The sequence below is a fragment of the Pithys albifrons genome, chromosome 4, assembly GCF_047495875.1.
Source record: "Pithys albifrons albifrons isolate INPA30051 chromosome 4, PitAlb_v1, whole genome shotgun sequence".
NCBI lineage: Eukaryota > Metazoa > Chordata > Aves > Passeriformes > Thamnophilidae > Pithys > Pithys albifrons.
The window spans coordinates 55,038,537-55,053,453 of NC_092461.1; the positions used below are offsets into that span (position 1 = coordinate 55,038,537).

Genomic DNA, 14,917 nt, shown 5'->3' on the forward strand with positions numbered 1-14,917 from the left:
CTCCATCCACATGAGTCACACACCCCTTGGTCTATGCCTCACTGGGAAAACACTGAGAATTCAACTCACAGCCAGCCGAGGTGTGACACTGACACTGTCCATAAAAATAACTGCACCAGAAGAAACCTACAGTTCTTTTTTGGGGGTTGTTTTGTTTTTTTTTTTGGTTTTGGTTTGTTTGGGTTTTTTGGTGCTGGGGGAGTAGTTTGCTCTTGTCAGTTCATAGTTATATCTATATATAGTAAAGAAGAACAGTTATTCTTCTTCTATACATTTTCTAATTAAAATTTTGTTTTTCCATAAACTTAATAAGAGGTGACATGGTTATTGAGGAGGAATCCTCTCCTCTGGTCTTGGTAAACATTTTGGTTTCCCTCAAACTAAGACATTAAGGAGTTTGAGCAGAAAAACTAAATAAGAATATTCTCACTATTATACTGCAAATCAGAAATATTAAGTATGAAATACAGTTTGACATACAGCTCAATACCAAATCTGAAGAATATAATTTTATTGGACTTGTGATCTAAATGAAATCATGCAAATATACTCCACAAATCAGTGAGGCTGAAACATAACTCATTTTCAAGAAGAAGATATTTGTTGACTTGAGGGTTTTACAGGTTTGGCTGCACTGTGAAATCTGTGTTCCTTACAGACTTGGCTTCTTCAAGAATCCATGCTTAGTCTCTTTACTGAAGTCATTCCATTGACACTTTGGTATTTACTAAGAATCATCATGATGGGATCATACTAAGCTGTACTACTCTAACCAAAATGACTGCTTGCTACTCCAGCCATCTCTACCTTAAAATGTGAAAGTTTGTGAACTACTAAATATAGCCAAGTCTATTTAAATTTTGGGTATTTTTGTTTGTTGGTGTTATTTCTTTTTTCCCCTTAAAAAAAAAAAAAAGCCAACAAAACAAATGAAGCCAAATCAAAACAGTCAATGAAATTGATTGAATATCTAACAATGTAATTTAAGTCTGATCAAAAAGATTATTCTTATCATTAGAACTACACAAATCCTTCCTTGTAGCACATTAATATGATTTGCAAGATCTGCTTTGATTTACTAGCTAAATGTTGAGATTTATTAGCCAACTTGAAATGTTATAAGCTTTGTCTATAGCACTGATATCCAGATTTTCCAAAGTATGTGTGTTCTTTGAGGAAACTCCTGAAAGCCAGGACATTTCACTTATGACCTTTGTTCAATGAAGCGATTGTGCATGTACTTATGTCCTTTTCTATTCAGCAAAGTAGTTGGCCTTTGTAAGTTTTAAATATCTTGCTTGTTATGTACCCACAACTTGATCAATTTGGGATTGTCCTGAGTAAGAGGACATTTTAGGAGAGATGGGTATTTTCCATCCTTCAACTAAACATTGTTCCCAAAGATGTGTTTTTGCAACCAAATTCAGATAAAAATGGTTATCTGTCTCAGAGTAAAAAAAAGACAAGCTTGAAATATTCCATTGTACTGGTAGCAGGTAACACATATTCTACAGTTTTAAATCACTGCAGCTTGCTACTTGCTTGTTCATTTAAAAAAAATAATAGGTGATATCTGAGTTGCTGTCTGACTTTTGAAGGGTTTATAGAAATTTAGGGAGGACAAAGGACTCTTTGGCCTATGAAGACTTAACACATTACATCATTCCTCCCTAAGTCATTCATAGATTGATGATGCTGAAAAAATCTGACCTGAAAATCCATTTCATACATTTATTACTTTTTTAATGAAAAAGTACTTCCAAATGTTTTATCTACACACTGTATTAAAAAATAACAGAGATTGACATTATCAGTTTCAGCATTCAGAACAAACGCTTCAGTTCCTAAATACTTCTAAGTTGTATTCCCCAATTTTGCCAGTTCTTTTACTGTAATTTAGTCAATTAATCCTAAAAAAAATTGTCTTGTTGACCTTCCTCAAATGTTATAATACATTTTTCAATAAAAAGCCAATGAAAGCTGAAACTAGGAATCTAATTGAATGAGAATAGTGCAACCATGTTATACTATCAATGAATTGAATAGACATAAAAAAGTGAGAATTTTTATTAGTATTATTTCCAGACAATTGTAACTTTCCTATATAACATTTTTTTCAGGTTGTGTAACTATTTGAACTTTTTTTTTAATACTGAATTTCTCAGATAATTGGCATTCAAAGCAATACTTTCAATTTTGGACTCATTTATGCACATGACTGAGATGTATTTTTGTATATATATTGAGCTAGTTTATACTTGTATGGCTGATACTTTTTGTAGAGTTTTATAAATTGTTAAGTCATTGGAAAGAAAAATAATGAAAGAGAGATGTGATCTCAGGTTTGGAAAGATGATGAATACAGTTCATCATAAGCCTGCTCCTTCAAAGTATTCATTTTGTCTCTAAGCTGGGCCAATTCCTGTAAGAGCACGGATCTCTCTTGCTTGGCAAGTTGACCTATACAGGAAGAACTGCCATGTAAAACCATGACAAATATCTGACGGAACAGCACATTGTCCTGGGTTTAAGTAGGTGTAGTCCTAAATTTAGGCTTCAGTTAGATCAGGTCTCAGATTATCAGCTGACTAGAGCTGGGTCAGGCCAGCTGGCAGCTGACTCTACTGACAGGGCTTAGTCCAGTTCCTTCATGGCAGTGGTCCCCGTAGGACACATTGTGCCATCCAGGGAGGGACAGGAGGACTAGGCCCAGCACCAGCTTACTACCATGTTATCTTAGGGAAATAAAATGTTTATTTTTAGTTTTCTCTCTGCTTGGGTCTGTCCCTCAGGGGTTTGAGTTCTTTTGGGTTGTTTTTTAGTCAGAATAGTGAAATGTGTGTTCAAAGGTTTCAGTTTTCTGTTGGTTGGGAGAGATGAAGGAATTATTTGTTATATCTAACTCGTGTAGGTGTGTGTTGTAGTTTTAATTTTCTCTTGATAAATATATAAACCCGTTTTAAGATTTTTTTCTCCCTTTTATCAGCAGGGGGAGGGAAACTCACTGTATTAGGCAGTTGGCATTTTTCCAGCTCAACCTAGCACACACATTCTTTATTATTTGAGCAGTGTTGTTTTCTATAATATGAATGCCGAAAAATATGCAAACGTTTGTAAGAAGTTAAATGCTCTGCCTTATCCTTCTACATCTCTAAATATTAAATGAACTGAAACAGTTGCTCTTATAAGACTTGAAGAGGTACAATATCTCTATTGATACCCACCTAATGTGCCACACACTAGATTTAGAATCTACTTTACATAAATATATGTATATATGTCTGTAATATTAATCATTCTATTTAACATCTTATGGAAAGATTTACATCATATCGTAGTCTTATTGGACTGATGTAATAATGTTACACTTATATCAACCCTTCACTGTTGGTAGCCATTGCAAAAAAATGGACTGCAGAATTAATTGATCTTCAAAACCTGTCTGGAGTCCATTCTATTATGCATACACATATGCATACAGGTCAGTCTTAAAAGCACTTGTAGTCAGACCACAGATTTTAAATTGGATCCCTTATAGGAGCTGAGAAATACAGCATGCTGTATGTTCTGCCAAAGGCTATCTACAGCAAATACACTGTTCGCATGTGTAGCTTATTCCCACCTCAGGGAACAACTAGTTCTGACACATTTGTAATGTGTGGATGTGACACGAATGCAAACACAATATGGTTATGCAAACAGCAAAAGGTCATGCTCTAAAAATGCTAGGATAGGCTGTTCAGTATTTTCCAGACAGCATCTGAACACATATAAACGTAGTAAGAGATGTATATTTGGTTTCCAGGATCAGTGGTTTTGGCGGGTCAGAAACAACAGGGTGATGGATGGATACCCCATGCAGATTACCTACTTCTGGAGGGGACTGCCTCCCAGCATTGATGCTGTTTATGAAAACAGTGAGGGGAATTTTGTCTTCTTTAAAGGTAAGAAGAAAAAAAAGTAAGATTTTATTAATACTTTCTGATGATTTTTTGAAATATATCTTGCTTGTTTTAACTAGTGATTTGTAAATCTTGTTGCAAATTGGTAACTAAATGAAAAGTGTATGAGTTACATTTTCTCATTTGGCAACTACATCTTTAATTCATGATTACCCTCCACAATAGCAGATTATTTGTTCTTACATATTCAGTAAAAATTTGGAAGTATAAATATGAGACATAACATGGCAGTGATCTACCATGAAATCCTTTTTGAAAAAATGTGGATTAGGAAGCAACAATGAGCATGTTTCCATTATAAATTTTCTTTGTGGTTTTCTTTGATTTTCTTCTTTTTTACAAATTAATTTCCATATATTTAAATGTCATCTCTGCTATAAATACCTCACTGTACTGCACTGTATATGTTTCATCTAAGAACTGTGATGTTAAGAGTTTCAGGATGGAAAAATAATTGTCTTTTTCATAGATGTCTATTTAGCATTTTTAAAGAAGCATGAACTCCAGAAAATAGGAGGTATAGATTGAATTGTTGCTAATCTTTCTGTTCATAGTTTTGCTCCAGGCATCAGCTCTTCTTCAAAATAAAAGTCCTTGAACACGTACTTAATTTAGATTTAATGAGAAAATTATCCTATATATTTAATAAATGCACATTTAGCAACAAAAGTTTGCAAATTATGTAAAGAATGTTTTATAAGATGATTTGAGAGATGAAAGAAGAAATTGAGTAGATATACAGAGATGTGAAAAATTATTCAGCTATTTAGTGTTGCGATTGATTCATTTGTTAAGTCATTACAAAAAATTAGTGGTTTTTTACATTGTTATAGCAAAAATGAATTAATTTTTATAAGTTAAATCATTGACAGTGAGTGAGAAATAATATTTCATTCATGTGGAAACATGATCTTGTGAATGTTAAAGGAAAAATATTTAATAACTTGCAGAAACACTACATAACAGTACAATGAAATTTACATTTTGCTGATAGGAAAATTGTATTTTTATGTGAATTGTGAGGAAAATTACACTCCATATCATACATTTTCAATTTGTATGACTTGAATATGGCATATGCTTTTACTTCTGTTTCCATAAAATGACCTTCAAGCTATTAACTCTGGGAACTTGATAAGGCCAGGAATCTTCATCAAGGTACCTTCATTTCTCTTCTTGATTTCTGAGTCCATTGGATGTGATAGAATACAAATATTACTCGGTAGATTCTCCTTTGCTCACTACTGCTACACAGAGAAAGGGAAGTACCCTGTGAATTCCAGATCTCTGCTTTAATAATGCTGGGATCTGTTACCTGAGTTCCAGACAGAAATGATCAAGCTTACTCTTATACCTGCTTTCTTTTCCTTCCCAGTGACCTTGAAATATGTTGGGTTTTTTTCATTATTTAACTCTTTGCCCAATGCCGACTGGCTCCTGTTAGGTCTTAGAGGAATGAATTGATTAAGTAGGTTAAGTCTGTAGGTTATAGATAACAAACAACAGAAGGAGGAGGGAAGGTCTCTATTTTCTACCTGGGAAATTAAACCAAAATTAATTAAAGCAAGGATGTGCAGCACGATTGTGCTCTTAGAAGTCAGAATATTGTGTTTTCCTTTCTCATCATCCCCAGCATAAGCTGATTTCAGAGCAGTTTTGTGCCTTCTAGCTGATATCGTATGATACTTGGATTCAGTGCTGCCAGTATTTTTCCATATGATTTATTTTCAAAGTTCCTTCCACTATTTTTCCAACAACATTTGTATTGTTCCTTTGCCAAAGTCAAAAGTCCACATATTTCCTTGTGTGATTTTTCAAAAAATTTTTGCTTCTCTGCTACTTCTTCATGATATTTAATATCTAACTGATGGTGTTTATCAGTGTAATTCATGTATTTCCACTGCCACAGAATCAAAAGATTCAACTGAGTCTTTTGTATGTTGTTCTTGAAAATTCCTTTTAACCCAGAATCTCAGCTGCCTCATGGGACATGATTACAGAAGTCTATATAAGACTGTAGGTAAACAATCATTGTCATGTTTCTCCCATTGCCTCACAAAACTTCTTCCTTGGAAAAGAGTACATGTCCTCCTCCCAAAGTTGCTAGAAATAGACAAGTTGATCATTGCTAAGATGATGAGCAACTAGAATGTCTCATCCAGGCAGTGTGCTTTACCAATCTAAAACTGGTCAAAACAAGTAAGTTCTAGAAGGAGCTTTAAATATGAAGCCTGGCATACAGATGTGTTAACAAAGCACATACCTAAGCCAATATTTACATCTGTTATTCAGAGAATAAAATAGAAAAGATGAGTAGGTACCAGCAGAGAACATACTGGATTAGTGTCACTATGCACTCCTCTGATCCACACTATAATGTCACCTATTCCTTCCCTCCCTGTATTGCTGACCCATAAGCTCTTGGTCAGCTCCTCAACTGTTCCAGGAAGAGCTCCCTGCACTCAACTTGGTGATTGACATGACACCCCTACCTCCTCTTCTCTATCTGTCCTTCCTAAAGATCCTGTTGCCTTCTATTCCAACACTCCAGTCATAGGAGCCACCCCACCATGTCTCTGTGACCCCAATAAGACCCCAGCCCTGCAGGTGTGTGCATGTGTCCAGCTCCTGTTGCTTATTCCTCACAATACATGTGTTTTTATAGAGGCATATAAATTGGTGCCCCCGATGAGATCGACTTACTGGCTGGGGTGGCCGAAATTCCTTTGTGCTGTTCTTCAGGTGCTCTCTTGCTGACCTGTGATCCCTCTGCAGGCTCTGGACATCTCTTGCTGGCACCGGCATCAAAGTGGTAGGAGTGGAATGGACTGAGGTTACCCTCCGCCATCAACTATAGTTTAAAGCCCTCCTTACCAGCTAGCAAGCCTAGGAACAAAGATGCTCTTCCCTTTCTCTGCCAGATGGGCCCCATCAGCCTCCAGTAGACCAGACCATGCTCATAAAGTACACAGTAATCTTGTGGATAGCTACTTATGGAAACCAGATGTTTACATTCTTGTTATTATTCACTGCTGGTGTCTGTGCTGAATTCTAATAAGAAGATGGTACCATAAAGATACTTTTTTTTTTTCCTAATGAGAAAATGTGAATAGTAAAATTCATTCTGGGTACCTGTGGGAACTTATATCATGCTAAAAATGAAATTGTCCAGCCATCTGTGCTGTTGAATATCATGATAAACTAAATGTAGCAATAGAAGGCTGCTGTAAAACTCATACTACCAGTGCCTCCATCATAACTTTCAACTGCACTTACCCCATGGCCTGACAGTTTTATTTTTATATATTATATAGTGTCAGATCATAGAACAGAGAAATGATGGAAACTTGATGTGGGAAATAGAGAATGAAGAAAAAGGAGGCTTGAATAGTAATTTGGAGATACTAGTACAGAGACACTTGATCCTTGCCTGAAAGACCAAAATTAAGAGGAAGAGTGACTGGGAAAAAAATAACATTCAGAATTAGATAGTAGATATTTTAACTGATTTCAACTGCATGTAATTCTTTAAAATTTTGACAATTCATCTCTCCACTCTAACACAGGGATTGTGTGCCACACACTTCTTGCACTACACACACATCATAATTTCATATAATATGAAGGAAAACCTCAGATGCTGGCAACCCAGGAGTATAAATATTTGTCATTCCAATTCTATAAAGGAAGAACTGCAGTTGCTAAAAACTGCATTATTGTTTGCAGTAATCAGTAGGCAGTTAAATACTTTGAAGAATATGTAGTGGTAAATATTCATTATTTTAAGTGAAGCATAGCAACACAGGTATCCTTTATTTCCAGTAATAATTTTGGAATGTCAAAGGTAGATGTTGAGAGACATCAAATAATTGCATGGTTCATCCTTCTCAATTGTTTCCCCATAGTGATGATATTTAACAAAGTACTATTGCAAAAAGTAAGACATTTTAACTTTTTTATCACTTGCTTCATTCTCAGCTTTTGACCTTCCCAATCTGCTTCTTATTTTATTAGATCTCACATTAGGGAATAAAAGCAGAGAGATGAAACATTCTGAAGTTCGGCCAGACTTCCTGAAACATGTGGTGCTTTATTCGCTGTGAGAATAACAAACCTACCAACAAAAGCTTAAAAAAACCACTTTGTAAAATAAATATAGTGGTGATTTCTGCCAAGGGCATAGGTTATGACTCTAAAGAAGCATTAATTATCTATAAGAAGAATAAAAATGTAACTACTCTGCTTTTGTCTTATATTCTTTATTTCCCCATTACAATCACAATTAATGAAGTGTATTGACTATTTACTGGTGAGAGTGGAACATGAGCTACATGAAACCATAGTGATAAGCATTACTTTGCAATACATTTTAAGGTATATAAATATGTTAGAAATAAAATTAGCTCATGCTCATCACAGCTGGGCATTTTTTGGCACTAATTTTCAGCTTTAATTTCTCCTGATACTGGGTTCTGACTTTTCAGAAAGCCTCTTATCAGTAGTCACCCACTTTCCTCCAGTGGAGTGACAGAAGCTAAACTGAAAAGAAATACAAAACAACCAAACCCACAATGAACCACCTAAAACCTTCTAAAAAACACAAACAAACAAAAGACCACAGTGAAAACTGCCAGCCAGATGGAAAATTTGGATTTCTTATATACAGTACTTCTCATTAACAATCGACACAGTTATAGCAGACTAAACATGTCTTCCCAAGCAAATGTTAAATAAAATTCTGTCTAGTTAGCATCAATAGGTCTTGCTCACATATGTTAGAGCTCTCAATGCCCTACTGTCTCCTTACAATACAGTTAAATTTACCTATTCTCAGTTTACTAAGAAAACTTATTAAGAAATTATGTGAAGAAGAATTTAGTTTCGTAAGTCTGTTCCCACATGTAGACTTTCCTTCTACTTCAGTGTATCTGAATATGTATCAAATACCTGGCTCAGTGGTGGTGTCACTTAGAACAGTGTGTGCTTAATCCTTGTTTATTTTGGTATGACCTGATCTTGTTAATAGTTAATTTTGCCTCCTTCGGTATGTCTGATCATGATCTATTCATAACACTTGCATTTACTTATTCCTTGTGAGGCATGGAGAAATGTATTGGCATTACATACATCACAGCATATGCCTCTCAATGCTGTGCAACAGCTGTCATTTTGAATGATCTTCTGAAATAGAAAAGAGCTGGCTCAGTGTCATTTACTGGATGCCATCTGTTGTTCACACCATAAGTACCAACTAGTAAGGTCCAAAACCCAGGACTTGTCTTATCACTGCATTTGAAACTGCCATTAACATCTGAAGCCTTCTGTGTCAGGTCATGTGAATTAGCAAAAAGTATAAACCACATGGGAGGAGGGACAGAGAATGATGGAAAATTATCACTTAAGATCAAACCCTGTAAGTGAATTTTCTAAGGCATCTCACTAAAGGTAAATCATAGGTTAGCACAGACCTTAATCCCTGATCAACACAGACCTCAGCTTTCCATGACTGTTCTTCATAGATCACTTTGTCTCTGTCTCTTATTTTCAGTACTTCAAAAAGCTCGATTCCTGCTCATTCTCTGAGTCCTTTTTTCTTCCAACTGGCAGGGTTGAGAAGATGGATCTGTTGATCAAACTGTAGTGTCTGTGCTTGGAAGTGAGTGACAAGTAGCTATAAAACAGCTGATAAAAAATTAACTCTGGAAACCCAGCATGGAAGGGATGGAAACTATACCCCCTCTTCTAATTAACACTGTGCTAAAATGAAAACATGCTTTAAATCACCACAGTACAAACAAAAACCCTCCCTTTAAACAAACATTTAGTATCACTGAGGGACAGCTAAAATATTAAAAAAAAACAACTGCAAAGCATCTCTCCAGATTTTCCCATTTTGATGATTCTGGCATACACTTGATCCTAGGTCTTTGGGGTAATACTACATTTCCTTATAAAATATTTACGCAACATAGTACCTTAACCTCCAAAACCTGTATAACAGCCAGTCTAGCCTTACAGGTAAGTACAAAGACTAATGTGAACAGCCATGATTTTATCTCTTAAGTTCTCTTTCCAAATGTGTTTGAGCAAAACATATTTTCAACGTTTTCCCCCTTTATTTTCAATATTATCATCCTAAATAACAGTGGATAGACCAAAATGAAGTATCCAATAAGGCCAATTCAATATATACATTCATGTATCTTCTCTCGATGTTTCTGTGATTTAACTCAGAATTCTGAGTCCACATGATGTCAGAGTATCTTCTCCTTCAGTATAATTATTACTAAAAACAGCAATGCTTTTTGGAAACATGGATGAAGGTAGTGCTTTGAAGAGAAAATAAACACATGGTTCCTACACAAAGGAGGCTATAGTCTAGCTTGAAAAGAGTGTCCTTGTGGTCTAGGTGACAGTGCAAAGAGAAGGCAGTCATCAAAGCAAGCTCTTCCGATAAGTACATAAATGCAAATAAAGCTCCCTTTTCCCTATTTCTAGAGGGCATATGAGGATCTTTATTCCCTTTTTTTCAGCTAAAGCTGTCTGTGTTTGAAAGAGAAGTCTCTGCTGAAAAGACACAGGTGAGAAGTGTGTTTTGAAGAAGAATTAGAAGAAAGCAAAAATGTGAAGATAGTTACAAGAATAGGACAGGAGACATAGTATGTTGAGAAGACCCTAGGGGGTCACTATTATTGGGGAAAATATTGGACTATAGGCTTAATATGAGATGATGAAACAGGTGAGATAATTGTGGAAGTCTTCAGTGTGGAAAAGATTGGCTAGGAAGCTAGAGCAAAAACTGAATCTTGGAAACTGGAGCTGTGGACTGGTGAGGTAAGCTATACCATTAGAAGACAGAGCACAAGGAAGCACCTCTGTAGAAACAGGTACAGGGAGATCTATACTATAAAATACTGGTGCAACTGCTGTTTCTGTAGGCATGCATACCCCTATACAGGCAATATATTTATCTAGAAACAGCAACAGTAGGGATTCAGACACTGAGCACTGCAGTCCAGGAACACTAGGCTATATTCATATTTAGGACAGTAAGCTGAGTAACCTGCGTAATCTGAGGTTTGTGCAGACACTGTACTAACATCAGCTAGAGTCATACAACTGCCTTGTATTTTTAGCATGTATTGAGTCAGTTGGATGGTTCTGAATTACTCATCACCTACATCCAAAGGTTCAGTCTTACTGCCACTGACAATGCCCCATTAGTTTCTGGGACTCCAGAATCTCATGTGGCTGTCTTTAGGGCACGCCAGAAAATATGTCAAAAAATTTAAATTCTGGTTGTTTCTGTAATAATCATACATCCTTCATAAGTAATTTAAATTCTTGAGAAGTACAGAGTAATAAGAGAATATGGTCTATCAGGATAGTAATTTCTAATTTTAATTTATTAAATTATTTATATATTTTCTTACCTTATCATCTTATAAAATTCACTCTTATTTCCTCATGAAATGTAAAACTGTTTTGTAGTATTTCTGTGAATATATTACATTATCAATCACAGAGGCTCTTAAGATGACTTCATTTTCATTCTGGTTTTGATCGCTACATAGCTGGTATCAAAATATTCTGTGGGATTATTGAAAGGAAGATGCTTTTAAAAAGCAAGGTGTCTGTAAGGCATATTTAATTTTGCATATCTGCAGTGACAGAAGAATTTTCATTTGCTTGTGTTTGGCAGAAGCTCTACTATAGCCCTTTCGGAGTCTTTCTTAATTCATAGGAGTGTATTAATATTGAGAGTACTGATGACTAACATACATATATGCATGTGTATGTATATGCTTTTGCACAGGTAACAAGTTCTGGGTTTTCAAGGACACTACTCTCCAGCCAGGTTATCCTCATGATTTGATAACACTTGGAAGTGGAATTCCTTCCCATGGCATTGATTCAGCAATTTGGTGGGAAGATGTTGGAAAAACCTACTTCTTCAAAGGAGATAGGTTGGTATAGGAATTCTGCAAGGAAACAATTTGGTGGATATCATCTAAACATGTTAACCTTTTCCTCCTTCTCAAAAGAAGTCAAGACACTTAAACAGTTCATATTCTGTGAATGAAATTAACTCCTCCTCCATAGACAGCCACACTGTTTTCACATTTCTTATAACTTAAATTATATTTTGTGAATATCCTGAAATGGGTATATGTATATCCAGTAAAAAAGTTATGTTTTAGACGTCAACAGGCAAGTCACAGTTGTGGCAAATTTAAACTTAAATATTCAAAATAATGGATTTGTGTACACTCTTACCTGCTTCTTTTTCTCCAAACTTCTAAGTGCTAGCACATAAGCAGGAAGGCATGATCCAAAGCTTTTTAAGGTTAGTGAAATTTATTTCTTTACTACTATTTAAAAATAAGGTGTAAAAGGGAGATGTAAGCTAAACCTGGAAGCTAGAGAAACGTTTGAAGGGTTTCTTGGAATTCTGTTAAAATAAATCTTATCGTTCCCTTCACAAGTGACACATTATTATTATTATTGTTATTGTTATTGTTATTATTATTATTGTTATTATTATTATTATTGATAATAACAATAATAATAATTGTAATCGAAAAAGACAAAATCTGAGTTCTTTTCCATTGCTAAAAAGATTTGCACTAGTCACTTAGTGTGTCTGTTTCTTCATTCCTCTGTCTATTAAAAAAGGGAAAGAATATTAGTCTACTTTATAGAGGTGTCAGGAGAACTCATTAGTTTTTAAACTCTCCAAGTTATCTATCTGAATGATGGATTTTGCAGGTTTTCAGTACGATACTATGTTTGTTGATTGATGTATCACTGTGAAAATTCTGTGTGCTCAGAGAAAAAACATTCTTTATTAATAACTGTAATATTTCTATTAGTATTCTTAACAGTATTACTGCTTTTGTTATTGTGTGGCACTGAGAGTTCTCTGATAATATTCATGGATGACTTAAGAGGTTAATTTAATGCACATCATAGAATATGTTTAGCACACTACAGTTGGTAATTTTTTTATCAGTACTGTAATATTGCACTACAGATTACTGCAACAAATGTTGTTGTTAAAGGGTTTTTTTTAAATATATTTCTCCACCACTCATACTGAGTCGTGTTTGAAAATTAGGTATCGTTACAAGCAGTCAATTTCCACAGTGCAGTAAAAGGTCACATAAATAATTTGCTCTTATGGTTGAGTAGATTTATTAAAACATGTAAATTCATTTTCAGGTAATAATTTTCCACCTCCACATACATATTATTAAAGTCATCTTTTGTAGCTTGTACTTTCTTTAGGCTTTATTCAGCAGTGTCCTTTTATATTTCCATGCATAGGCAGTTACTTATAGCCAAGACTTTCCCAAAACACCACTGGTAATAACAGAAGATGAAAAGAACAAGCAGAGCAAACATCTGCTTGTAGAAAAGTTGCTACTTAGAGCTAACAAGCACAATGAAGCCCAGCAGGATATAAATGCAGTACAGTATGTTAGGAGAAGATTGAACATAAGCCTTGCAAAGATAATTGAGCTATTAGAAGATATTGACCATCAGTGGGAATAAATCCATATACCACTAAGTTTCTCAATGTGTATTGCTTATATCACATTTTTTTCTTAATGCAAAGTTGGAGTTGGATTCTCCTGCTGCTTTTAGTAGTATGTGTAAGTCTGTTATAGGTGTCGAACTTTTCCTGAAGAAGGTATAACATAAATGTAACTTCTTGGTGGCATAAATTAGGAATGAAAGGAAAACAAACACTTATGCTGGAATCAATGTAGCAAAGTGTGTTCATCCTTAGGGAACTCAAGGACCTGCATGCTTACTTTGTTTTGACAATAATCTGTAGTTAAGGAGCTTCAGACCAGAATCTAGACAGAATTAAATTTCTCAGAAGTATAGTAGACCTAAAAAAAGTTAGAGTAATAGAATACAAAGCATCAAATATTTGCTATAAGATAAAAACAATAATTAAAACCGAACCAACCAAATAAACAAAGAAAAAATCCCATAAACCAAACCAGTAAGAAGATTTAAAAGTCAAAACAGTAAATGCTGTTATAATACTCATATGTCTAAAACAACTATGTGTGGAACATTGTTGTTAATATTTGAAATTATCTTTTAAACAGCAGTGATAATTCCTCCGAATAATTGCATGAAATTTAAAGAGGAGGAAAAGACGACTACAGATGATGTTTTCCCTCTTTCATTCCTCTCCAACCAGAATTGAGTAATACAGAACTGGATGATAATAGGTTTGCTGCACTTCTTGACACGTGGCCTTGTTTATGCCCCTGTCGGGTGCAACTGGTTTTCTGTACTTAAGAGTTTAAATGAGTATATTACCTTATAAAACTTTGTCATCCAATGGGTCAGGATATCATTAAGTAAATAGGCTTACATATAGAACATATTTAGCAAATATTTTCAAAATTCTCAATTTCTAATGTTACAAAGTGGACTTTCATTAATTTTCCCTCTGTTAGTTCATGAGTCTTTGAGATACAGTAACACAATTTATATACAATTTATATAGTTTGTAAAGCTGAAGTCGTCATTAGGGAGATTGCTTGTGATCATTTGGCATGCCAAGTAGAATCAAGACTAGGCTTTTCCTTACCCTACAGACATGTTCATTATTGCAGCACAGATTACTGAGGTAATATCATGATCAATCCTTCCCTAGTAGGTTATCTCATCAATGCTGAAAGAAACAACAGTTTGTGGACTTCTGAGTGTGTACTGAGTATGTCCTCAAAAACTTTTAATGACAAAGTATATTTTTTGAAGTCGTTTTAGGGATAGTGGAAAAATAGAAAGGTTATTAAAAGAAGGAACTCAAAAATGTGAAAAGGTTGGAAGAGAAATAAGGAAAATTAGTGGAATTATGCAGGAAGTAAATAGAGTTCTAGGATAGAGGGATAGATGAAAATATATTTGTTTAAAAAATGCAACGTAAG

At 34.9% G+C, this 14,917-nt stretch overlaps 1 protein-coding gene across 3 annotated transcripts in view; it reads left to right on the forward strand.

The window, feature by feature from the left end:
- MMP16 (matrix metallopeptidase 16) overlaps positions 1–14,917 on the forward strand; it is a 176,269-nt gene that overhangs the window by 143,484 nt on the left and 17,868 nt on the right. For 2 of the 3 annotated variants that reach the window (XM_071554216.1, XM_071554217.1), the window contains 2 exons: positions 3,806–3,944; positions 11,779–11,929. In XM_071554216.1, the coding sequence (XP_071410317.1) occupies positions 3,806–3,944; positions 11,779–11,929 (290 nt within the window). The remainder of the gene's footprint in view (positions 1–3,805; positions 3,945–11,778; positions 11,930–14,917) is intronic. The other variant, XM_071554218.1, reaches the window with a different exon arrangement.